Source organism: Oncorhynchus mykiss, chromosome 19 (genome assembly GCF_013265735.2).
Source record: "Oncorhynchus mykiss isolate Arlee chromosome 19, USDA_OmykA_1.1, whole genome shotgun sequence".
In the NCBI taxonomy this organism is placed as follows: Eukaryota; Metazoa; Chordata; class Actinopteri; order Salmoniformes; family Salmonidae; genus Oncorhynchus; species Oncorhynchus mykiss.
The window spans coordinates 28,529,837-28,557,141 of NC_048583.1; the positions used below are offsets into that span (position 1 = coordinate 28,529,837).

The window sequence follows — 27,305 nt, forward strand, 5'->3', positions numbered from 1 at the left end:
ATCACCCAAATCCATAAAATTGGAGACAAATTTGACCCCAATAACTACCAGGGGATATGCGTCAACAGCAACCTTGGGGAAAATCCTCTGCATTATCATTAACAGCAGACTCGTATGTTTCCCTTAGAGGTCGACCGCTTAATCGGAATGGCCAATTAATTAGGGCCGATTTCAAGGATTCATAATGAGCATTTTTGGACACCGATCATGGCCGATTACATTGCACCTGTTATGCGAGTGCAGCAAGGAACCAAGGTAAGTTGCTAGCTAGCATAAAACATATCTTATTAAAAAAAAATGTATCTTAGCATAATCACTAGTTAAACTAGTAATATCATCAATCATGTGTAGTTATCTAGCTTGTCCTGCGTTGCATATAATCGATGTGATGCCTGTTAAGTTATCATTGGATCACAGCCTACTTCACCAAACGGGTGATTTAACAAGCGCAGTCGCGAAAAAAGCACTGTCGTTGCACCGACGTGTACCTAACCATAAACATCAACGCGTTTCTTAAAATCAATACACGAATATATATTTTTAAACCTGAATATTTAGTTACTATTACCTGCTAACTTCTCTTGCGTTCTGTGCAACAGAGTCAGGGTATATGCAGCAGTTTGGGCCACCTGGCTCATTGCAAACTGTGTGAAGACCATTTCTTCCTAACAAAGACAGCCAACTTCACCAAACGGGGGATGATTAAACAAAAGTGCATTTGCGAGAAAAAAAAGCACAATCGTTGCACCTAACCATAAACATCAATGCCTTTTTTAAATCAATACACAAAAGTACATTTTTTTAAACCTGCGTATTTAGTTAAAATAAATGCATGTTAGCAGGCAATATTAAACTCTGGGTAATTGTGTCACTCTTGCGTTCATTGCACGCAGAGTCAGGGTATATGCAACCGTTTGGGCCGCCTGGCTCGTTGCGAACTAATTTGCCAGAATTCTACGTAATTATGACATAACATTGAAGGTTGTGCAATGTAACAGGAATATTTAGACTTATCGATGCCACCGGTTAGATAAAATACGGAACGGTTCCGTATTTCACTGAAAGAATAAATGTTTTGTTTTCGAAATGGTAGTTTCCGAATTTGACCATATTAATGACCTAAGGCTTGTATTTATGTGTGTTATTATAATTAAGTCTATGATTTGATATTTGATAAAGCAGTCTGACTGAGCGATGGTAGGCAGCAGCAGGCGCGTAAGCATTCATTCAAACAGCACTGCATTTGTCAGCAGCTCTTCGCTGTGCTTCAAGCACAGCGCTGTTTATGACTTCAAGACTATCAACTCCCGAGATTAGGCAGGTAATACTATAGTACCTATAAGAACATCCAATAGTCAAAGGTATATGAAATACAAATGGTAGAGAGAGAAATAGTCCTATAATAACTAATAGACAAACAAAAAGGCAAAATCCTTATGCTTTGTTGATTTCAAAAAAGCATGACTCAATTTGGCACGAGGATCTGCTATACAAATTGATGGAAAGTGGTGTGGGGAAAAAAAACCAAAACATACAACATTATAAAATTGGCAAAAAAAATGTTTTATTTCCACAGGGACAGGGGGGACGGGGAGACAGGGATGCAGCTTAAGCCCCACCCTCTTCAACATACAGTGCCTTGCGAAAGTATTCGGCCCCCTTGAACTTTGCGACCTTTTGCCACATTTCAGGCTTCAAACAAAGATATACAACTGTATTTTTTTGTGAAGAATCAACAACAAGTGGGACACAATCATGAAGTGGAACGACATTTATTGGATATTTCAAACTTTTTTAACAAATCAAAAACTGAAAAATTGGGCGTGCAAAATTATTCAGCCCCTTTACTTTCAGTGCAGAATCCTCAGTGAGGATCTCTGAATGATCCAATGTTGACCTAAATGACTAATGATGATAAATACAATCCACCTGTGTGTAATCAAGTCTCCGTATAAATGCACCTGCACTGTGATAGTCTCAGAGGTCCGTTAAAAGCGCAGAGAGCATCATGAAGAACAAGGAACACACCAGGCAGATCCGAGATACTGTTGTGAAGAAGTTTAAAGCCGGATTTGGATACAAAAAGATTTCCCAACCTTTAAACATCCCAAGGAGCACTGTGCAAGCGATAATATTGAAATGGAAGGAGTATCAGACCACTGCAAATCTACCAAGACCTGGCCGCCCCTCTAAACTTTCAGCTCATACAAGGAGAAGACTGATCAGAGATGCAGCCAAGAGGCCCATGATCACTCTGGATGAACTGCAGAGATCTACAGCTGAGGTGGGAGACTGTCCATAGGACAACAATCAGTCGTATATTGCAGAAATCTGGCCTTTATGGAAGAGTGGCAAGAAGAAAGCCATTTCTTAAAGAAATCCATAAAAAGTGTCGTTTAAAGTTTGCCACAAGCCACCTGGGAGACACACCAAACATGTGGAAGAAGGTGCTCTGGTCAGATGAAACCAAAATGGAACTTTTTGGCAACAATGCAAAACGTTATGTTTGGCGTAAAAGCAACACACCATCCCCACTGTCAAACATGGTGGTGGCAGCATCATGGTTTGGGCCTGCTTTTCTTCAGCAGGGACAGGGAAGATGGTTAAAATTGATGGGAAGATGGATGGAGCCAAATACAGGACCATTCTGGAAGAAAACCTGATGGAGTCTGCAAAAGACCTGAGACTGGGACGGAGATTTGTCTTCCAACAAGACAATGATCCAAAACATAAAGCAAAATCTACAATGGAATGGTTCAAAAATAAACATATCCAGGTGTTAGAATGGCCAAGTCAAAGTCCAGACCTGAATCCAATCGAGAATCTGTGGAAAGAACTGAAAACTGCTGTTCAAATGCTCTCCATCCAACCTCACTGAGCTCGAGCTGTTTTGCAAGGTGGAATGGGAAAACATTTCAGTCTCTCGATGTGCAAAACTGATAGAGACATACCCCAAGCGACTTACAGCAGCTGTAAGGTGGCGCTACAAAGTATTAACTTAAGGGGGCTGAATAATTTTGCACGCCCAATTTTTCCGTTTTTGATTTGTTAAAAAAGTTTGAAATATCCAATAAATGTCGTTCCACTTCATGATTGTGTCCCACTTGTTGTTGATTCTTCACAAAAAAATCAAATGTTATATCTTTATGTTTGAAGCCTGAAATGTGGCAACGGGTCACAAAGTTCAAGGGGGCCGAATACTTTCGCAAGGCAGTGTATATATCAACGAATTGGCAAGGGCACTGGAACAGTCTGCAGCACCCGGCCTCACCCTACTAGAATCTGAAGTCAATTGTCTGTTTGCTGATGATCTGGTGATACTGTTCCCAACCAAGGAGGGCCTACAGCAGCACCTAGATGTTCTGCACAGATTCTGTCAGACCTGGGCCCTGACCGTAAATCTCAGTAAGACAAAAAATGGGTGTTCCAAAAAAGGCCCAGTTGCCAGGACCACGAATACAAATTTAATCTAGACACCGTTGCCCTAGAGCACACAAAAAAACTATACATACCTCGGCGTAAACATCAGCGCCACAGGTAACTTCCACAAAGCTGTGAACGATCTGAGAGACAAGGCAAGAAGGGCCTTCTATGCCATCAAAACAACAAAATTCAACATACCAATTAGGATCTGGCTAAAAGTACATGAATCAATTATAGAACCCATTGCCCTTTATGGTTGTGAGGTCAACTCACCAACCAAGAATTCACAAAAAAATTCTCTGCGTACAACGTAAAACAGCAAATGCCTGCAGAGCAGAATTAGGCCGATACCCGCTAATGAACAAAATCCAGAAAAGCGCTGTTAAATTCTACAACCACCTGAAAGGAAGCAATTCCCAAACCTTCCTAACAAAGCCATCAACTACAGAGAAATTAACCTGGAGAAGAGCCCCCAAGCAAGCTGGTGCTGGGGCTCTGTACACAAACAGACCCCACAGAGCCCCAGGATAGCATCACAATTAGATTCAATCAAATCATAAAAAAACAAAAAGATAATTACTTGACACACAGCAAAGAATTTACTGGCCCTAAATAGAGAGTACACAGTGGCTAATACGTGACCACTGTTCCCGACCCAAAATTAAGGAAATCTTGACTGATGTACAGACTTTGTGAGCATAGCCTTGCTATTAAGGCTACCACAGGCAGACCTGGCTCTCAAGAGAAACAGGCTATGTGCACACTGCCCACAAAATGAGGTGGAACTGAGCTGCACTTCCTAACCTCCTGCCAAATGTATGACCATATTAGAGACACATACTTCCCTCAGATTACACAGATCCACAAAGAACTCGAAAAATAATCAAATTCTGATAAACGGCCATATCTATTAGGTGAAAAACCAGTGTGCCATCACAGCAGCAAGATTTGTGACCTGTTACCACAATGGCAACCAGTGATGAAAAATACCATTGTAAATACAACCTGTTTATTTATTTTCCCTTTTGTACTTTAACTATTTGCACATCATTGCAACACTGACATATGACATTTGAAATGTCTTTATTCTTTTGTGAGTAAAGTTTACTGTTCATTTCACTTGTTTTTATATTTTATCTATTTCACTTGCTTTGGCAATGTAAATCTGTTTCCCAAGCCAATAAAGCCCCTTATAAAATGTAGAGCTCCTCCTTGCTGGTCCACAAAAAACAACCCACTGCCACAGAACACCCCTTAGGCTCCCTTAGGCTTTGGAGTGCTGCAGTCCAGAAGGCTTAAATTCTCTAGTCAGTCAGACCCTGGGTCTGATGCAGAGCTCCCTCTTCTCAGTCTCAACATAAAAAGGTCCAGTAATGAGCAACCCAGTGAAACCACATCCACCACCCTCACAGCTACCGCTCCCCCCCTCCCCATCACCCTCAACAGCTCCCCCCTCACAGCTACCATCCTCACAGCAACAGCTACCACCCTCACAGCAACAGCTACCACCCTCACAGCAACAGCTACCACCCTCACAGCAACAGCTACCACCCTCACAGCAACAGCTACCACCCTCACAGCAACAGCTACCACTCTCACAGCAACCACCCTCACAGCAACAGCTACCACCCTCACAGCAACAGCTACCACCCTCACAGCAACAGCTACAACCCTCACAGCCTCAAACACTGCAAAGCTAGCTTATATATACACACACACAAATAAAGCAATGCTCGCATGCACAGTCATTCACACACGACGACGACACAAACACTGCATAGACGAGCAAACATACACAAAACACTGACATTTGCCTAGATTAGTCCAAGACGGATACATAGGTCGTTCACTACACATTCACTCTTCAGGCAGAAGTCATTAGGTTAAATTAGGTTTAGATTGCACATCTGAAAACCTTATACACCGAGCACTTGTGTTAAACTGTCCATTTGATCTATACAAGGCGATGAAGTGTCATTGGATGCTGAATGGTGGTTAGTGAACAGGTCTCTCTTGCAAGACGTTTAATCGGAATGAGAATAGCCTGTTTAAAGGTTCCATCCATTTAAAAGTGGTTTCTGACTGAACAGTCACTCTACTAGGGGATTTGAATTTTGGCATTCGATGTTGAACAGTGGTTAGACGGTGAAGACTTCTGACTGAACAGTGAACCGTGCGTGTCACTCACGTGCGTGTTTGTCGGCCAGGGCGATGAGTGTCGAGGAGATGTCCCTGCGTCGATAGAAACACACCACTTTAGCCTCCACGTTTCCATTGGCAGTCTGCAACACAACACAACACGAGAGAGAGAGATGAGATGGAGGGTTACCATGGTAACGACCGTAATCCGCCAGCCCAGCCTGCCACACGTCATTGGTCACACACCGAGAGAGTAGAGTTGGAGTTTGCTGATGATCTGAGAACAGAAAGATCAATACCAGCTAGGCTTATACGTACTAATGAGAAACTAGCCTGGTGAAGTTTTACATGTTGTAGAAACAGTAGCACAACTAGGCTAGGCCTACGTAATAACTAAACTATTTGACATTTCAGTGTTGATTGGTTGATCAAAGTGGGTCAACTACTCATTGATGAGGTACATTTTTCTGAATTAGTCTTCGCTTGATTCATCACCTCCTTCCTTCTCAAACGGATTCGGAGTAGATGACCCAAAGTCCCTCCCCTCTTACCTTTTCCTCCAATGCGTTGAGGATTCGGAGAATGAGGGATCCAGGAGAGACTTATCGGGAAAGAGACAGTGTTATGCCTGTCTGGGCAGACTGACTGAGTGACATGAGAGAGGCAGCTTAGCTAGGCCTACACTCAGCTCTGTGTCTACTGTCAATCACAGACACTAGTCTCCAGTACAATTAAACAACCAGACAGGACAGTTGGCACCTGTTAGGACAAGGGCTGTTACAGTGACAGTATCACCACCACACCGGCAGTCATGAGTCATACCTCACCAAATTCCACATGACCGTTGAATCACAGTAACTAGGCTTCTCCAAAACTGCACTCTGATGTCGCAGATGGTCATTAGTAGCCTACCAAACTTGCTAACAGCTAGTCGCTAATGGTCTGGTACTCAGCGCTCCACTGTCCCGCTAATCACTCGGACGTCAATGCAAATACAATCGAATTAAACACTTCATGAGAGCCCTGGCATTCAGAGTTTGAGCGGAATAGGATCCCCAGTTGCCCAGCAAAAGACCGGCTCCTCATAGCTGGTTGATGCATGGAATGAAATAAGTGTTCCTATAAGTAAGTGTTGCACAACATTTCTTCTATAGGCTTTGCAACAAAAAATAAGCTCTCTCTAGGCTTGGCCTATTATATTTATTTCTCAACTTTCCTAATATTAAGCACATTGCTACGCTTTACAACTGGAGTAGCCTACCTGGCTGGCATGAAAAATAACTGCCGTAAAAGCTTGTAGATGGTGGTTGTAAGATGGCTGCCGTATCATGGGCTCTTCACCAACCTTGCTATTTTGTTAGTTTTTTTGACTTTTTTTGTACATAATGTTGCCGCTACAATCTCTTATGACCGATTACTCACCTTGAACTGGACAAAGAATTTCTCTTTAATGGAGTCGGGCAAGAGGGATTTACTCCAGGCACCCGAACAGGCCCTCATCTCCGTCATTCACAGGAGAAAAAGACAGAAGAGGTATAGCGGAAAGAGATCGGGGTGTCTTGTGAGGATACACAGCCGAGTGGCTAAACTGCCTTTGCCATCCGTACTATTGGCCAACGTACAGCCGCTGGATAATAAATTGGACAAACTAAAAAGCAACTATATCCTACCAACAGGAGATTAAAAACTGTAATATCTTGTGTTTCACCGAGTCGTGGCTGAACAACGACATGAATGACATACAGCTGGCGGGATATACACTATCGGCAGGATAGAACAGCGGCCTCTGGTAAGACAAGGGGTGGTGGTCTGTGTATATTTGTAAACAACAGCTGATGCATGATATCTAAGGAAGTCTTAAGGTTTTGCTCACCTGAGGTAGAGTCTCTCATAAGAAGCTGTAGACCACATTATCTACCTAGAGAGTTTCTACATTTTTCGTAGCTGTCTACATACCACCACAGACCGATGCTGCCACTAAGACCGCACTCAATGAGCTGTATACAGCTATAAGCAAACAGGAAAACGCTCATCCAGAGGCGACACTCCTAGTGGCCGGGAACTTTAATGCAGGGAAACAAATCCGTTTTACCTCATTTCTATCAGCATGTTAATTGTGCAACCAGAGAAAGAAAAATAACTAGACCACCTATACTCCACACACAGAGAAGCGTACAAAGCTCTCCCTACATCCTCCTGATTCCTGCTTACAAGCAAAATTAAAGCAGGAAGAGTGACTCAGTCAATATTATATATTTTTTTTAAGCGGTCAGATGAAGCAGATGCTAAGCTACAGGACTGTTTTGCTAGCACAGACTGGAATATGTTCCGGGAGTCTTCCGATGGCTTTGAGGAGTACACCACATCAGTCACGGCTTCATCAATAACTGTAACGATGACGTCGTCCCCATAGTGACTGTACGTACATACTCCAACCAGAAGCCATGGATTACAGGCAACATCCGCACTGAGCTAAAGGGTAGAGCTGCCGCTTTCAAGGAGTGGGACTCTAACCTGGAAACTTATAAGAAATCCCGCTATGCCCTCCGACTAACCATCAAACAGGCAAAGCATCAATACAGGACTAAGATCAAATCGTACTACACTGGCGCCGACGGTCGTCCGATGTGGCAGGGCTTGCAAACTATTAGAGACTACAAAGGGAAGCACAGCCGAGAGCTGCCCAGTGACACAAGCCTACCAGATGAGCGAAATTACTTCTATGCTCGCTTCGAGGCAAGTAACACTGCAACATGCATGAGATCATCAGCTGTTCCGGGCGACTGATCACTCTCCGCAGCCGGTGTGAGTTTGGGCTTTAAACAGGTCAACATTCACAAGGCCGCAGGGCCAGACAGATTACCAGGACGTGTACTCTAAGCATGCGCTGATCAACTGGCAAGTGTCTTCACTGACATTTTCAACCTCTCCCTGTCTGAGTCTGTATTACCAACATGTTTCAAGCAGACCACCATAGTCCCTGTGCCCAAGAACACTAAGGCAACCTGCCTAAATTACTACCGACCCGTAGCTCTCATGTCTGTAGACATGAAGTGCTTTGAAAAGCTGGTCATAGCTCACATAAAAAAACATTATCCCAGAAACCTTAGACCCACTCCAATTTGCATACCGCCCTAACAGCTCCACAGATGATGTTCTCTCTATTGCACTCCACACTGCCCTTTCCCAACTGGACAAAAGGAGCACCTATGTGAGAATGCTGTTCATTGACTAGAGCTCAGCGTTCAACACCATAGTACCCTCAAAGGTCATCACTAAGCTAAGGACCCTGGGACTAAACACCTCCCTCTGCAACTGGATCCTGCATGCCCCCATGCTCATCGACTGGGCTGTAGTGGAGCAGGTTGAGAGCTTCAAGTTCCTTGGTGTCCACATCACCAACAAGCTATCATGGTCCAAGCACACCAAGACAGTCGTGAAGAGGGCACGACAAAGCCTATTCCCCCTCGGGAGACTGAAAAGACTTGGCATGGGTCCTCCGAGCCTAAATAGAGATTGGATCATCAGTGGATCGGTTGGTGCGGTATGTAAATTGGAGTGGGTCTACGGTTTCTGGGATAATGGTGTCGATGTGAGGCATGACCAGCCTTTCAAAGCATTTCATGGCTACAGACGTGCGCGCTACAGGTCGGTAGTCATTTAGGCAGGTTACCTTAGTGTTCTTGGGCACAGGGACTACGGTGGTCTGCTTGAAACATGATGGTATTACAGACTCAGACAGGGAGAGGTTGAAGTGGATACAGGTGCATGAAAATGGCCCATTCTAAGTCCAAAACTAATTTCACACATATTATTTAATATATGTAAAAGATTAAATTGAGAATAGTCTGATGGGTGAGAATATCACTTGTGAATGACAAGAAACTGCACATACATTACGACTTTTTTCAAATCCTAGTGGCATGCATCATATAGTCGATCTCAAAGAAACCTCAAAAACATATAGGCCCATCACAACTAAAGAGTCCAAATAACTCCAAAACATAGCCAATAGGCCTAGGAGTCCTGGAACATGGTTGCTCATAACCTACACACAGAGCCTAATGGAACGGATGTGTGAAAACAGAGCTTTGACTCCCCGCTATTTAAAAGAGGATGCCAGCTTCCTCGTGCTGCTATATTTATTTGCTCAATTCTTAAAATGAAGCACAATCAATCTGCTTTACAACCGGTGTAGCCTACCTGGAACATTAAAAACATAGCCATGGGAAGCTCTTCCTCCATTCCCTATTCAAGTGCAGCCTACGGATTACATGGTTATTTTTTTGTGGGCCATTCTAAATAACATAAATCCACACATAATACTAGATTTGTAAAGACCAGATTTAAATTGACAATAGTCTGACAGGTGAGAATATTATCAAGTGCTTGTCAAATTGTGGATGAAAGACTGATGACGTGAAATAGCAGAGCTCTTTCCTTTCATGCAACTTTTGTTTCAAATCATTAGTTGCATCATGCAGCCTTAGAATGTAAAAAAGGCAAACATGTATGCATAGTTTGTATTAGTGTTGTCACAATAGGGGGGGGGGGGGGGGAATACTTGTTGACACTTGTTCCCGTTCTGCGCGTGTGCTATGCAAAAACCTGTCACTGAAATTCACACTTCTACTCAATACAGCAGATTGAATTTACTTTCACACTGTTTAGTGAATAATAGAATACTGCATAGAACGCAAATATGAGCAAAATCAGCCAAAGGCCTACCTGTGATTTGGCTGGAGGAATGGGAGGAAGGAGTATACAGTTGAAGTCAGAAGTTTACATACACCTTAGCCAAATACATTTAAACACAGTTTTTCACAAATCCTGACATTTAATCTGAGTAAAAATTCCCTGTCTTAGGTCAGTTCGGATCACAACTTTAAGAATGTGAAATGTCAGAATATGATTTATTCCAGCTTTTATTTCTTTCATCACATTCCCAGTGGGTCAGAAGTATATATACTCAATTAGTATTTGGTAGCATTGTCTTTCAATTGTTTAACTTTGGTCAAATGTTTTGGGTAGCCTTCCACAAGTTGGGTGAATTTTGGCCCATTCCTTCTGACAGAGCTGGTATAACAAAGGTTTGTTGGCCTCCTTGCTTGCACATTCTTTTTCAGATCTGCCCACAAATTGTCTATATGATTGAGGTCAGTGTTTGGCGATGGCCACTCCAATACCTTGACTTTGTTGTCCTTAAGCCATTTTGCCAAAACTTTGGAAGTATGCTTGGGGTCATTGTCCATTTGGAAGACCCATTTGCGACCAAGATTTACCTGACTGATGTCTTGGGATGTTGCTCCAATATGTCCACAATTTCCCTTCCTCATGACACCACCTATTTTGTGAAGTGCACCAGTCCCTCCTTCAGCAAAGCACCCCAACAACATGATGCTGCCACCCCCGTGCTTCACGGTTGGGATGGTGTTCTTCGGCTTGCAAGCCTCACCCTTTATCCTCGAAACATAACAATGGTCATTAAGGCCAAACAGTTCTATTTCATCAGACCAGAGGATATTTCCCCAAAAAGTACAATCTTTGTCCCCATGTGCAGTTGCAAACCGTAGCCTGGCTTTTTTATGGCGGTTTTGGAGCAGTGGCTTCTTCCTTGCTGTGTGGCCTTTCAGGTTACGTAGATATAGGACTCGTTTTACTGTGGATATTTGATACTTTTGTACCTGTTTCCTCCAGTATCTTCACATGGTCCTTTGCTGTTGTTCTGGGATTGATTTGCACTTTTTGCACCAATGTACGTTCATCTCTAGGAGACAGAACGCGTCTCCTTCCTGAGTGGTATGATGGCTGTGTGGTCCCACTATTGTTTGTACAGATGAACGTGGTACCTTCAGGCGTTTGGAAATTGCACCCAAGGATGAACCAGACTTGTGGAAGTCTACAAATTTGTTTCTGAGGTCTTGGCTGATTTCTTTTGATTTCCCCATGATGTCAAGCACAGAGGCACTGAGTTTGAAGGTAGGCTTTGAAATACATCCACAGGTACACCTCTAATTGACTCAAATCATGTCATGTTCTGATAAGCTAATTTACATAATTTTCTGGAATTTTCCAAGCTGTTTAAAGGCAGTCAACTTGGAGTATGTAAACTTCTGACCCACTGGAATTGTGATAGAGGGAATTATAACTGAAATAATCTGTCTGTAAACAAATGTTGTAAAAAAATACTTGTGTCATGCACAAAGTAGATGTTCTAACTGACTTGCTAAAACTATAGTTTGCAAACAAGAAATTTGTGGAGTGGTTGAAAAATGAGTTAACGACTCCAACCTAAGTGTATGTAAACTTCCAACTTCAACTGTAGATGCATAATGATCTGCATGTCATTGTGTTAGTAAGGGAAACACTGCATGAAACCTTCTACTCTTCAGTTAAAACACACACACACACTCTCCTTCCTTTCCTCACACACTCTACTTCCCACACCGTCTCCCTCATACTAAACACACACCATTCTCACTCTCCCACAAACACTGCTCCCAACTTTTAATACGTTAGGCCACAAACAAAATTTAAAGGAGCACCAGAAAGAAATTGATTTGTGATACAGTTTAGGCTTACATTAGGCCTATATGAATCCTACCTTTGAAGCACATCTCACGAGTAGCAGACTCTTTTCCTTTCTTCCTGTGCCAATCAAATTAGCCTAAACCTACTGTCAAGTTACATTACCAGGTTGTTAGCTAGCTAGGTGACATGACTGAACAACGTTTGTTATCAAAGCAATAGTTTGCGAGCCAGGATTAGTTTAAAAACGGCCCGAAAACACAGTTTGTGAAACTATATAAAAATGCACGTGAAACTCGATAGAGAGTAAAATATGCTGGGCGCTGCTCCAATGTAACAAATCCCCCCCCCCCCCCTATGGTATCGTGATACCACTAGGTATTGTAATACTTGGCCTGGAATCGTTAGTTACATTTTGGTATCGTGACAACACTAATACAAACCTTAGAATGTATTCGAAAAAAAAGAATATAGGCTGACACAGCATGGTGCAACTGGTCTCCCCGAGTGGCGCAGCGGTCCAAGGCACCGCATTGCCGTGCTCGAGGCGTCACTACAGACCCGAGTTTTGTTCCCGGGCTGTATCACAACGGCTGTGATTGGAAATCCCATAGGGCACGCACAAATTGGCCCAGCGTCGTCCGGGTTAGAGGAGGGTTTGAACGGGCAGGGCAGAATGTCATTTCATATAAATAAAGAGGTAGTACCATACGAAACAGAACTACAGTATTGTAAAATGTTGGTATCATAAGTATGACATTTTGGTAACATGATATTACTGTGGTACCGGTATACCATGCAACACTAGTGTTTATCACAAATAACTAAATTAGGCAATAAGAGGATCTGTTTCTTCATTAACCTCGCAACACAGAATATTTGGAAATAGTTCCGGGAAAATATCCTTGCAATTTTACTCAGCCATGTTCAACTGTATTCTCCTTACTTTAAAATAATGTAATGCTACAGGAATTAGAAGCAAATCTTACCTGCCAAATGAACTGCTGCAGCCCACGGCCATATAGCATAGCTAGATCAGAGCCTAACATAAGACTCAGAATATGCCATTTCTGTTCTTCTGAAATATGATATGAGATAATGTAGCCTAATGTTTCTTCAGCCTAAATTAAATCATGGATTTATTGTGATGGTGTCGGCTATAATAAATGGATTCATGTTCCAAAGATCCGAATCGGTGGCTTGCTTGAAGGCTACGCGTGGAAGCCCTGCGATGCTAAAACGTGTTTATGTTCATTTAAAAAAAGGTAATTTACTGTGAGACCAGCAGTTATTTGAGTGACAGTTACCGGCTGACAATTTCATGACCACCACAACCCTAGTTAGGGCCAGAGAGACTGTACACACACACGCACCACCGTCTCACCTTGTTGAGCTCTTCTATCCGCCGGATCAGCAGTGGGTTACTGGATGAGTTTTCAAAATAAACATAATCTGTTGAGGAAAAGGGGTGGAGGGAAGAGAAGTAGGAGGAGGGAGAGAGAGAGAGAGAGAGAGAGAGAGAGAAAACACGTCAGTAGAGCGTCTTAACAAGGTTAGCCTACTCTGTATAGCCAACAGACAGAGACAGCGTCAACTGTATTCTTGCGGCGTGATTTGGCCACCTGGACCAATGGAGGACTTCAATAGCTTGTACAGTATATCAAAACACTATTTTCAATATTTTCTTCCCATTCTTTGTCCACTGCATTTCTAGCTCCCTCTCCTCTTTCCCTCCCTCTCCTTGCTCTAAAACTAGCCCCTGTCCTCCTCTCCCGCCCTGCAGTCCTCCCTCGCTCCTCTCCGCTCTCCCTCAGGCCCTGGGCTTAGTAGAGTGCGTGCCTTTCCTCTTAAACCTGCATGCAACTTGACTAATGTCAGATTATCATACCCCACACTTGATAGGCTGCCTGGAGCTAACCCCCGTAGTCTCCCTCCACTGTCTACCCCCATCCTCTCCGGTCCAACTCTTCATCTCTTGTCTGACTGAGCAGGTCTCTGTTCTCCTAGGAATTATATATATTATATATATACACACACACACACAAAAGTTTGGGGTCACTTAGAAATTCATGTTTTTGAAAGAAAAGAAAATTGGCCATTAAAATATCAAAATGATCAGAAATAGTGTAGACATAGTGAATGTTGTAAATTACTATTGTAGCTGGAAATGGCTGATTTTTAATGGAATATCTACATAGGTCTATAATCAGCAACCATCACTCCTGTGTTCCAATGGCACGTTGTGTTAGCTAATCCATGTTTATCATTTAAAAAAATGCTAATTGCTCATTCGAAAACCCTTTAGCAATTATGTCAGCACAGCTGAAAACTGTTGTTCTGATTAAAGAAGCAATAAAACTGGCCTTCTTTAGACTAGTTGAGTACTTGGAGCATCAGCGTCTGTGGGTTCCGATTACAGGCTCAAAATGGCCAGAAACAAATAACTTTCTTCTGAAACTCATCAGTCTATTCTTGTTCTGAGAAATGAAGGCCATTCCATGCGAGAAATTGGCAAGAAACTGAAGATCTCGTACAACACTGTGTACTACTCCCTTCACGGAACAGCGCAAACTGGCCCTAACCAGAATAGAAAGAGGAGTGGGAGGCCTTGGTGCACAAGTGAGCAAGAGGACAAGTACATTAGAGTCTAGTTTGAGAAACAGACGCCTCACAAGTCCTCAACTTGGAGCTTCATTAAATAGTACCCGCAAAACACCAGTCTCAACGTCAACAGTGAAGAGGCGACTCAGGGATGCTGGCCTTCTAGGCAGAGTTCCTCTGTCCAGTGTCTGTGTTCTTTTGCCCATCTTAATCTTGTCTTTTGATTGGACAGTATGAGATATGGCTTTTTCTTTGCAACTCTGCCTCGAAGGCCAGAATCGCCTCTTCGCTGTTGATGTCGAGACTGGTGTTTTGCAGGTAAAAATAAAGAAAAGCCCTTGAATGAGTAGGTGTGTCCAAACTTTTGACTGGTACTGTATATATCACCCCCACCCCCAGTTCATATAAACAAAGAGCTCTGTCAGGTTGGATTGGGAGCGTTGCTGCACAACAGAAATGTTAGACCGGGTTCAAGTCCAGGCTCTGGCTGGGCCACTCAGACATTCAGAGACTTGTCCCCAACCCACTCCTGTATTATCTTGACAGTGTGCTTAGGGTTGTTGTCCTGTTGGAAGGTGAACCATCGCCCCATTCTGAGGTCCTGAGCAGGTTATCATGGATTTCTCTGTCCTTTGCGCCGATCATCTTTTCCTCAATCGATCCTGACTAGTCTCCCAGTCCCTGCCGCTGAAAAACATCCCCACAGCATGAAGCTGCCACCATCATTCTTCACCGTAGGGATGGTGCCAGGTTTCCACCAGACATGACGCTTGGCATTCAGGCCAAAGAGTTCAATCTTGGTTTCATCAGCCAGAGAGTGTTGTTTCTCATGGTCTGAGAGTCTTTAGGTGCTTTTTGGCAAACTCCAAACGGGCTGTCATGTGCCTTTTACTGAGAAGTGGCTTCCGTCTGGGCACTCTACCATAAAGGCCTTATTGGTGGAGTGCTGCAGAGACTGTTGTCCTTCTGGAAGATTCTCCCATCTCCACAGCCTAACTCTAGAGCTCTGTCAGAGTGACCATCGGGTTCTTGGTCACCCTCCTGACCAAGGCCCTTCTGCCAGCACTAGGAAGAGTTTTGGTGGTTCCAAATTTCTTTAATTTAAGAATGATGGAGGCCAGTGTTCTTGGGGACCTTCATTGCTGCAGACATTTTTAGTACCCTTCCCCAGATCTGTGCCGACACAATCCTGTCTCGGAGCTCTACGGACAATTCCTTCATGGCTTGGTTTTTGCTCTGACATGTACTGTCAACTCTGGGACCATTCCAAAGCACGTCCAATCAATTGAAATTTTCCACAGGTGGACTCAAATCAAGTTGTAGGAACATCTCAAGGATGATCAATGGAAACAGGATGCACCTGAGCTCAATTTGGAATCTCATAGCAAATGGTCTGAATACTTATGTAAATAAGATCTGTTTGATATATTTTTTATAAATTAACAAAAATGTATAACAACCCGTTTTCTCTTTGTCATTATGGGGTATTGTGTGTAGATTTGAGGATTTTTATTTATTTAAAACATTTTAGAATAAGACTAATGAAAAAAAATTGGAAAAAGTCAAGGTGTCTGAATAGAGGCACTGTACATGTTCAGCCATGCACTCACGTGTGTACTCCTGTAGCAAGTACACTAACCAACTCAATTTGAGCGGTTTACTAATGGGAAACATCCAGCGAATCTTACGCTGAACATGCTCAACCACAGCCTTCAAAAGAGCTCAAAAATGCAATAAAAACATACAGAACAGGCAAACCTGCCTGTCCGTCTCTCCAGCTCACTCTGTCGATCTCTCTTCCTGCCTGCCTGCCTGCCTGTCTCTGCCAGCCCTCGCCTACCCTCCTGCCAGATCAGCCTGCATGTGCCCACAGCCCGCGTCTGCTACCCCCACCCCTCCCCCACTGCCTGCCTCAGCCAATCATGCGCCATCACTACCCGCCACGTCACAGTGCAGTCAAATTCCCTCAGAGCCAATCATAGCATGTAGCTGAGCCCCAAAGACAGTGTGTCCATCCATCTCACTCAGATAAAATGCAGGGCCTATTCTCTTTACCCAACACCAGCCAAACTTGGCATGATCATCCATACTGTCTGTGACTGTTAGGGAAAAGGTGGAGGCTATGCCTTCTATCTGAGCGGTGTGTTCGCCCTCTGTCAGAGAGCCTGTATCAATTCTGCTGCCAAGGAGATGCTATGTATCTATGCCGTCTACCACAGTTCGGCTCCAAGGAGACGCTGTGTATCTATGCCGTCTACCACAGTTCGGCTCCAAGGAGACGCTGTGTATCTATGCCGTCTACCACAGTTCGGCTCCAAGGAGACGCTGTGTATCTATGCCGTCTACCACAGTTAGGCTCCAAGGAGACGCTGTGTATCTATGCCGTCTACCACAGTTCGGCTCCAAGGAGACGCTGTGCATCTATGCCGTCTACCACAGTTCGGCTCCAAGGAGACGCTGTGCATCTATGCCGTCTACCACAGTTCGGCTCCAAGGAGACGCTGTGCATCTATGCCGTCTACCACAGTTTGGCTCCAAGGAGATGCAGTGTACAAACGTCTGTGTTGCTACTGGTCACTTGTCATTTTACAATATGTTCTCTCTGGGAAAATGTTTTGGTTATTGCTGTGGATCGAAATCACATCAAATGTATTAATAAAGAACCTTGTCACAAAGTACTTATACAAATACCCAGAGAGCAAGCAACACAGAAGTACATCACACTCAAGGGGTCAGTGATTGACATTTCCACTGATGGCCACTTGCTGAAGATACTGCTGCTTTTTGTCCTTACGGTCTTCCTTTACCCAAACATCGATCCCATCATGCACTCTCTGCATGACATGTAGCCAATCACATCTGTAAGGAAGATGCCATGTGATAGTGCCATGGGGGGGGGGGGGGCTTTCACCAAAGAGCCAATTCAACTGAATAGTCAAGCTTGTCCAAGCAACCAACTACCTGGATCCTCTCCTGAACTTTGACCCCAGGGGGCCTGAGTTTACACACCTACAGGGAAAGTGGCCATGGTGCTTTCAATTTGGTGCTCATTCAGTGCATGTTAGCCAAGACAATAAGCTGAAAATGCCAGATTGATGCTACTGATCAAGCAACTTTCCTCCTATGCCAGAGACAGCACATCGGTTTAGGATATTATGATGTTAGTTCACAATAATGCTGTGTGAATCCAAAATCAAAAGAAACCATACAGACCCTTGTTGTTATCATTTTCCTTGGGTTTTGGAGGGTAAAAATGGTCAGGGACCCTAAATGCCAGGTGAGGCTCGCTCTCCAGAAGAGTGATCTACAGAAAACAAAGACATAAGCGACCTATCGGAAGGAATAAGGGTAAATGGACTTTGGGGTGTAAAATGTTGAGGGCCCAGAAGAGTGATCTGCTGTGGGAAACAAAGACATTAGGGCCTAGTTAGCCTACTGTGTATGTGTCACAGGCTTTGTCTATACTTCAGCCACAAGGGAAGTCCTCCTCATTGCCTCTGATGATCCAGCATTGTCCACAGCATTGTATTTTTAAGTGTCAGCTATCTTTGAGGGGAACCCAGCTTTGCTCAGATGCCAGGCATTGCCCTAGACTGGAGAAGGGGACAAGGCACCTACCCAGAGAAGCATCCATTTGATCCTGGACCTTATTAGATTTCAGTGTACTGCCATGAGCGGTTCGACATTGAACCAAAGAGCTGAGGCAACGACTGTGGTTGTCGGGCCAAACGCGACCTAAAGGGGATGTAAGCAGGTCAGAAGAGGACTGGCCACCCCTTGGGAGCCTGATTCCTCTCTAGGTTTCTTCCTAGGTTACTGCCTTCGAGGGAGTTTTTCCTAGCCACTGTGCTGAACGGCCTCTGCATTGCTTGCTCTTTGGGGTTTTAGGCTGGGTTTCTGTAAAGCACTTTGTGACATCTGCTGATGTAAAAAGGGTTTGAGAAAATACATTTTATTGATTGACATGGCAATTCAAAATAATTTCTCCCTCTAAAATGTAGGCTTACCTTTACTATCTTGGCACTGATTGATTGAATGGCTATTCAGAGGTTCTTGAGAAACTGTCAAAACAGTTCCATCAAAAGTCCATTTCTAAAAATGAGTGTGCAGCAGTACTGAATCTGCTGTCAAAAAGTTCCATCCCCCAGCTATCAATTAAAATGATATGCTGTAAACTACTCTGTGTGCACCAACTGTGTGCATAGCAATGAGTGGCTTAAATTCCCCACTTTCCAAAACAATTAGATGGGTCCTCTATTCAGCAGAATCAGCATGATCACAAGCAGACAGACAAACTGTCACCATTTCTGTACAGTGCCAACTAAACTATATATCTTATGAACACTAGCTTGATTGTCTCACTCTGTCTGACAAACAAATGAGTCATAACACAACTGGAAGCCAGTTGACATGAGTTAATAGTAAGAGACTAGGCTAGGCCATTGTTATATAGTAGTGTTTCCTCCGTGTTAAATAATTCCGATAAAAATAAGTAAAACATCGTTTCCTCTAGGACTGGTCACATTGACCCCATCCATCACAATCCACAACTGGTGCTGCTGAACACACACTGTCGTGGTCGAACAGAAACATGTTCACACACCAGCTAACAATGAATGAAGCTTGGTTTAAAACCTGTGGCATGACTAGCCTACTGCTGGATACAGTTGCCAATTTGATGATTCAAATGTATTGCAAGGGAGAGGGAGTGTGACACCGGACCACAGTATGCACCGAACGAGCCAGGTGAGTTGAAAACTAAATTTAAGTCAACTTGAACCCGAGTAGATTAACCTTGCTAGGTAGCTATTGTTACTGTAAAGTGGTACATATTATGAAATGCAAACGCTGATCCATTTGATATAGACTTTTAAAAAAAAGGTCGGTCTAATATAAAATACAGATGCTCTGATTAGACAATAGGCACCATCGTAATGTATTTTCATTACTCTGAAAGTACAACTTCAGAGGCCAGCAGCAGTTACCGTGCTCTGCCTCAAAATGCTCAACTCTCTCACCAGAGCCAAATAGCCTGTTAGCCAACTAATGCGTTAGCCAGCCGACTGGCAAGCCGAACTTACTTTTAAAAGCGAAACCGTTGAATAATTACTTTAATAGAAACAAAAAAAAATGTTAACTCTGAAGACGACCATATTGGTTTGTGACAACAACAGCGAGACGTTTAGAAACAACGAGGGGGGGGAACCCGGGGTCCCTACGAGACTCTTCATCACCATCCTCCTCCTCACAGTCACCATCATCTTCATCACCGACTGAAAGCACAAGGCACTTTAGCTTTAGGAAATAAAATTTAAAAAAGACAAAACCATGCTGCAAAACCCGCGACGAACTAGGGAGAACGAGACACAAAATTGTCCATAGCTGTGTTCCCCTTACCTCCAACCCGGTACATGTTCGCTGCCATGACTGCCCCGGGTCCTGGCGTCTCCAGGTAGGGCTATCTCTCGCAGGAGCCGTCGCTGTTACCACTGCCGCCGCTGTGTGTTGGAAAATGGTGGATTGATCAATACGAAGCAGACTAGCCAAGAGATCTTAAAGAGACAGTACGCGTTATTTCTCCAACACCTACTCGTCCGGGTAGTCCTGCTGTATTTTTTAATTGAGACGGACTTGAGTAACCCGCGTAAAATGTGGATACAGTTCGTAACAAAGCGGTTTCCCCTGGAAAGTCAGTGCACGAACGAGGAGTGGGCTGCAGTGGGAGGGGGGGGGGCACTATTCAGCATCGTTGCCCTCTCACTACCCCGCCTCCCTACCTGCACGCAACACAACAGTGCTGTGTTATTTCAAAACTAACGGGAACATTTATAAACTATTAAACTGTTGCTGTTTGAGTAGCCTACAAAAAAAAAAAAACATTTGATTGTGGCCAGTTCCTTTAAAAATGTATGTTCATATCTCCCTCTGTCTAGCCCCCTCAACCTCACTGAAGCCAGTTCCACTGCTTTTTTTCATTGTTCCCCTCGAATCAGAGATTTATTTAGACCTGGAAAACCAGGTGTGTGCAATTAATTATCAGGTAGAAGAGAAAAGCAGGCTCCAGATCTCTTAGGGTAAGAGTTGAATAACCCTGATCTAGCCTTTTCATTGTCCCGTCATCTTCAAATGGAAGAGAGAGATGGATAATGCTGTAGTCTTTAACTAGACTATATTGTAGGCTATGTGTTTTCAATTACTATCAGACAAAGTATAGTTTAATTATCGTATGATCACTCCTTTGTTTTGTAAAGGATAAGAGCAAAACAGAGTAGAATAGAAGACCATGATTAGGCAACACATGTCCTGGACTGGTAGGCCAACATTGATGTCACATAACAGCTAATTCTGAACTAAATTAGGTAAAACATCATTATGGGAGTTGCTGTTTAAAACAGTTTGATAGTGGCCTTAGGTATCCACTATCCACACCGTAGTCTTTCTGGTTTGGAGAGCTTCATGCCTTCAAGAACTGTGGTGTGTGTTATAGCCTATGTCTGAGTCCAAGGAGATGTAGCTTGCTCTGAAAACATGATCCTGGGTGGTCTCCTTAGAGAGAGAGATAGAGAGAGAGAGAGAGACAGACAGACAGACAGACAGACAGACAGACAGACAGACAGACAGACAGACAGACAGACAGACAGTGACACAGAGAGAGAGAAGGAGAGAGCGAGAGAGAACAGAGAAAGACTGGGAGAGAGATAGAGATACATAGAGAGAGAGAGACAGACAGACAGACAGACAGACAGACAGACAGACAGACAGACAGACAGTGACACAGAGAGAGAGAAGGAGAGAGAGAACAGAGAAAGACTGGGAGAGAGAAACCCATGGAGAGGAGAAAAAGAGAGGAGGGAGAGTTTTTTTTATCCAGAGCAGAGAGTCTATTCCAGGAAGACAGTGCTTCCTCTGATGGTGTACTGAATCTCTACCGTGTTTTATGAGGTGGTTTTCAATGTAAATGTAGGCATGGAGGAATTCCCCTGGTGTACATCTGATCTATACCATATGGCAGAGTTCCCAAATAGGTGGCCTGCGGGCCAAATTCAGCCCGTGTGTGATTTTATTTGGCCCCTAAAGTCACCTGAGAACAAAACAACATGAGCTCAAAGTGATTTTAATTTAGGAAATCTGTTCCCAAGTATCCCCACACCTAAGCAGAGAGGCATATGTGATTGTGTATCCCAATGCAATCAAGGTTTGAAATTATTATATTTTTCTCAAATGCTATATCTGTTTGAGATTCTGCAGTGTACAAATTATTTATAACTCTGTTCCGACCCCCTAAAAAAAGAAAAAATAGACCAACTGCCGAATGTAACTGAGCACCCTTCCATATGGAAAGCTCAACTACTAGGCCAAGCGTCTGCAGTCATATGACCATGGTAAGCCAATCACAAGTCTCTCTATATATTTTACCACCAGTGCACTCAAAGTGAAGTAACTCTTTGCAACAGTAGAGAGGGATACTATTGTCTACTTGCACATTCAAGATTAAGTAACAGTGTGTGTGTGTGTGTGCGCGCGCGCTTACCTATATCCCACTGTAGGCTGGCACTTCTATACTTTTACCAACGTTGTTGCCAGTGTGATGTAATTATAACTAGACAGCATCTTCCTGTGACTACACAATCCTAGCCTGCATTCATCAGAGATCTAACCCAAGCCAATATGCTCTCAATTTGAACAAGAAGAAAGTTGTTTCCAACTTGTTTACCTGCTTTATACTATGAACTGTTAGTGTGCACGTGCGCGTGCATGTGTGTATGCACTCGTGCAGATGTGCGTGTGTGTGTTTGTAGGGAACTGGGAACTGTGAATAGGAGTTCCTGCGTGATGCTGTTTGTTTTCTTGGCTGCGCTCTGGCTGCTGTGCAGACGTCTTTGATTGGCTGGCTCCTCTTCCAGATGTTGGTGATGTCAGAGCTCTGTATAGGCACTGTTCCTAGGCCGTCATTGAAAATAAGAATTTGTTCTTAACTGACTTGCCTAGTTAAATAAAGGTCAAATAATAAATAAATAAATAATATTGTTACTGCACCATGCATTACTCCGTTCCTGTACTGGTATGAATGAGACAGCAGGTGGCACTGTTGTCCCATTTTCCATTACTTCCATGATGCACTAAGATGCAGTTTCCTATCTTCACCAGCAGAGATCGCTACAAACACATTGTCCTCACATGCTCCCTTGACAGCAGTGCTGAATGGACAGCAGACAGGGCAGACTGTTCAGGCTGTGCAGCGATCCCTGAGGATCCAGACATGACACTTCATTAATTGATTTATTATGTATTTTGGGGCTGTTTGAGTCACACAGTCAGTGTTTTTCAGACTGAGGCCCAGACCAGCCAACAGAGCTTTAGCCTCTGCTGACCTCCATTAACATCATTTTATTAATTGAGGCACTGTTTTTATTTCCACCATTATTGCCCTCGCCTTCCCGTTCCTTTCCCTGTTGGTCTGTTATATTAGGAGGAAGAAAGAGTTTTGTGGGTTGTGCGTGTGTGAGAAAGTGCGAATGATAAAGGTTGGCAGTTTGGGTGTGGAGAGACAGTCCATGGCAAGATAAGGGCAGTGCCATGAAGGAGGGCGGTTATACAAGGTTAGTGGAGATTTCACTCCTTACCAGAACCAGCATCTCAGCCTATGTTGTTTTCATCCCAAATGGCAGTATTTCCTTCAGAAACCCTTTCATCATATTTATTAAATATACTGAACAAAAATATTAACGCAACACGCAACAATTTCAAAGGTTTTACTGAGTTACAGTTCATATAAGGAAATCAGTCGATTTAAATAAATAAATTAGACCCTGGCTGGGCCTGGGAGGGCATTGGCCCACCCACTGGGGAGCCAGGCCTTGCCAATCAGACTGTTTTCCCCACAAAAAGACTTTAGTACAGACAGAAATACTCTTCAGTTTCATCAGCTGTCCAGGTGGCTGGTCTCAGATCATCCCGCAGGTGAAGAAGTCGGATGTGGGGGTCCTGGGCTGGCGTGGTTACACGTGGCCTGCAGTTGTGAGGCCGGTTGGATGTACTGCCAAATTCTCTAAAATGAGGTTGGAGGTGGTTTACAATAAGGCTGGGCCATATATCAAATTAATTTGATTGAATATAATTTATGTTATTGCTCGATATTCCAAACGTCTGTATAGCAGAATCAAGTATTATTTTTTTTTTATTTTTTTTTTTAGCATTTATGTATGCTTGCTCTCTTGTTGTATTTTTGGTATCGTCTCATTCGCTCCTTCTGTGCTGTGTGCACCTTCCCATTTACACCAGAGATTTGTATAATGACGAGATGCTCATGTCTAAGCCCTAACAATGGGAGTCGTTGTTCCAAAGGCGAGAAGGCAGGTGACAAGTTTACGTTCAAAATAAGCGCATAGAAACGTATTGGGCTGATTTTGGACAGATTTTGGCGTGAGTGAAACCTCCCGCTTCGCCTCTTTCTCCCAAGCCCCTCTCCCTACCACTCACAACAACAAAAATGAGTGATTACTTCTTCCTGGTATTATTTTACTGTATTAGAGGAGAAGTTAACCTTTCAAACCATACCCTGTTTATGTTTCAACCCCTAAAATTTTGAGAAGAGCAGACTATTAAAATGGATGTACCAGTGAACATTCATTCTGACAAATGAATGCTCAGTTGGCCGTGCGCACATTACGGTACCACGTATCTCTAGCAGCATTTTAGTCAAATAAAGATTGCTATACTAGCTGTTTAGTCTGTGTTTTATAAATGTGCAATATGCATAAAACAATTATATAGGGTACTGGCAACTCGTTCTCATTCTGAGAAATAAGGTAGGCCACTTGATTGAAACATCTGAACAAAGTGGACAGGCTAGCATGCTGTTCAAACTGGTGGAGACGGACAGAAGGGTGTGTTCATAACAACTGTTTTGCCTTGTTAGCTGAATTCAGAGCTTGTGAAATTACACCTAGATCCCAGTTGGCTAAACTTGAAATATAAATATTAGCTGGCTACTCACTAGCACGTGGACTTGTGCTTGAGATATTGTTTATGAGACAGGTGTTAATTGTCTAAAATATTAGTGAATGGGCATTATGCTTGGTTCTGGTTAGAACTGTAACAAAAAGGGCATTTTTATAGACAGACCTGAAAGCCAGATCAGTGATTATTGCAAAAAAAATATTCAATTATTAGTGGGTCTTACGGTTGTGTAAGGCCTAGGTATAATTTCAAAAGCTCTGATTTCATTAGATTATTGCTGGCTGTTTTAAATACAGTGTATTTGACCTTTAATTGTACATCAAAGAGTTTTTATACAGTACCAGTCAAAAGTTTGGACACACCTACTCATTCAAGGGTTTTTCTTTATTTTTACTATTTTCTACATTGTAGAATAATAGTAAAGACATCAAAACTATGAAATAACATACATGGAATCATGTAGTGACCAAAAAAGTGTTAAACAAATCAAAATATATTTTAGATTCTTCAAAGTAGCCACACTTTATTTAATAGCACACTCTTGGCATTCTCTCAACCAGCTTCACCTGGCATGCTTTTCCAACAGTCTTGAAGGAGTTCCCACATATGCTGAGCACTTGTTGGCTGCTTTTCCTTCACTCTGCTGTCCAACTCATCCCAAACCTTCTCAATTGGGTTGAGGTCAGGTGATTGTGGAGGTCAGGTCACCTGATGCAGCACTCCATCACTATCCTTCTTGGTCAAATTTTTATTTTATTTTATTTCACCTTTATTTAACCAGGTAGGCTAGTTGAGAACAAGTTCTCATTTGCAACTGCGACCTGGCCAAGATAAAGCGTAGCAATTCGACACATTCAACAACACAGAGTTACACATGGATTAAACAAAACATACAGTCAATAATACAGTAGAACAAAAGAAAACAAAAAGTCTATGTACAGTGAGTGCAAATGAGGTAAGTTAAGGAAATAAATAGGCCATGGTGGCGAAGTAATTATAATATAGCAATTAAACACTGGAATGGTAGATCGGCAGAAGATGATTGTGCAGATAAGAGATACTGGGGTGCAAAGGAGCAAAATAATAAATAAATAGATACCAGTATGGGGATGAGGTAGGTAGATAGATGGGCTGTTTACAGATGGGCTATGTACAGGTGCAGTGATCTGTAAGCTGCTCTGACAGCTGGTGCTTAAAGCTAGTGAGGGAGATGTGAGTCTCCAGCTTCAGAGATTTTTGCAATTCGTTCCAGTCAAGGGCAGCAGAGAACTGGAAGGAAAGGCGACCAAAGGAGGAATTGGCTTTGGGGGTGACCAGTGAGATAAACCTTAGCCCTTACACAGCCTGGAGGTGTGTTGGGTCATTGCTCTGTTGAAAACAAACGATAGTCCTACTAAGCGCAAACCAGATAGGATGGCGTATCGCTGCTGAATGCTGTGGTAGCCATTGCTGGTTAAGTTTGCCTTGAATTCGAAATAAATCACTGACAGTGTCACCAGCAATGCACCCCCACATCATCACGCCTCCTCCATGCTTCACGGTGGGAACCACACATGCGAGATCATCCGTTCACCTACTTTGCGTCTCACAAAGACACAGCGGTTGGAACTAAAAATCTCACATTTGGACTCATCAGTCCAAAGGACAGATTTCCACCAGTCTAATGTCCATTGCTCGTGTTTCTTGGCCCAGCAAGTCTCCTGTTCTTATTGGTGTCCTTTAGTAGTGGTTTCTTTGCAGCAATTCGGCCATGAAGGCCTGATTCACACAGTCTCCTTTGATCAGTTGATGTTGAGATGTGTCTGTTACTTGAACTCTGTGAAGCATTTATTTGTGCTGCAATTTCTGAGGCTGGTAACTCTAATGGACTTATCCTCTGCAGCAGAGGTAACTCTGGGTCTTCCTTTCCTGTGGCAGTCCTCATGAGAGCCAGTTTCGTCATAGCGCCTGATGGTTTTTACGACTGCACTTAAAGAAACTTTCAAAGTTCTTGAAATGTTCCATATTGACTGACCTTCATGTCTTAAAGTAATAATGGACTGTAGTTTCTCTTTGCTTATTTGAGCTGTTCTTGCCATAATATAGACTTGGTCTTTTACTAAATAGGGATATCTTCTGTATACCACCATTACCTTGTCACAACACAACTGATTGGCTCAAATGCATTAAGAAGGAAAGAAATTCTACAAATTAACTTTTAAGAAGGCACACCTGTTAATTGAAATGCATTCCAGGCGACTACCTCATGAATGATTGAGATAATGCCAAGATTGTGCAAAGCTGTCATGAAGGCAAATAGTGGCTACTTTGAAGAATCTCAAATCTAACTTTTTTGATTACTATATGATTCCATTTGTGTTATTTCATAGTTTTGATGTCTTCACTCTTATTCTACAATTTTTGCTGAGGTACTCGAAAATTCAAGCCCCTTGGGTGCTGCCATAGAGTTACATTAGAAGTGCCCATCCAAGAAGGCTCAAGGTCGTTGGCCACAGATAAAATTGAGTCAAATCACGTTATCTCTACCGTAGCTTGAATGGACTGATCATGTCAACATCATATTTTCAAAATCTTAGCTAGCAGTCATCATCATGAATCAAGTCGAAAATCTACTGGCAAATCCTTTTCAATCTTGTCATATGAAGAGAAATGAT

General features: G+C 43.1%; 1 protein-coding gene across 2 annotated transcripts in view; it reads right to left on the reverse strand.

Moving 5' to 3' along the window:
• The window catches only part of mta1 (metastasis associated 1), a 44,571-nt gene extending 23,950 nt beyond the window's left edge, over positions 1-20,621 (reverse strand). Inside the window, exons 1-5 of one of the 2 annotated variants that reach the window (XM_036954596.1) lie at positions 20,282-20,620; positions 20,089-20,189; positions 19,773-19,964; positions 13,475-13,542; positions 5,612-5,705 (exon numbers count right to left, since the gene is read on the reverse strand). Coding sequence is in view for 1 of the 2 variants with exons in the window: in XM_021573861.2 (XP_021429536.1) it covers positions 5,612-5,705; positions 13,475-13,542; positions 20,089-20,116 (190 nt within the window). In the remaining variant the exon portion in view is untranslated. Of the gene's footprint in view, positions 1-5,611; positions 5,706-13,474; positions 13,543-19,772; positions 19,965-20,088; positions 20,190-20,281 lie in introns of both variants that reach the window. The other variant, XM_021573861.2, reaches the window with a different exon arrangement.
• Between the last annotated feature and the right edge of the window lie 6,684 nt (positions 20,622-27,305).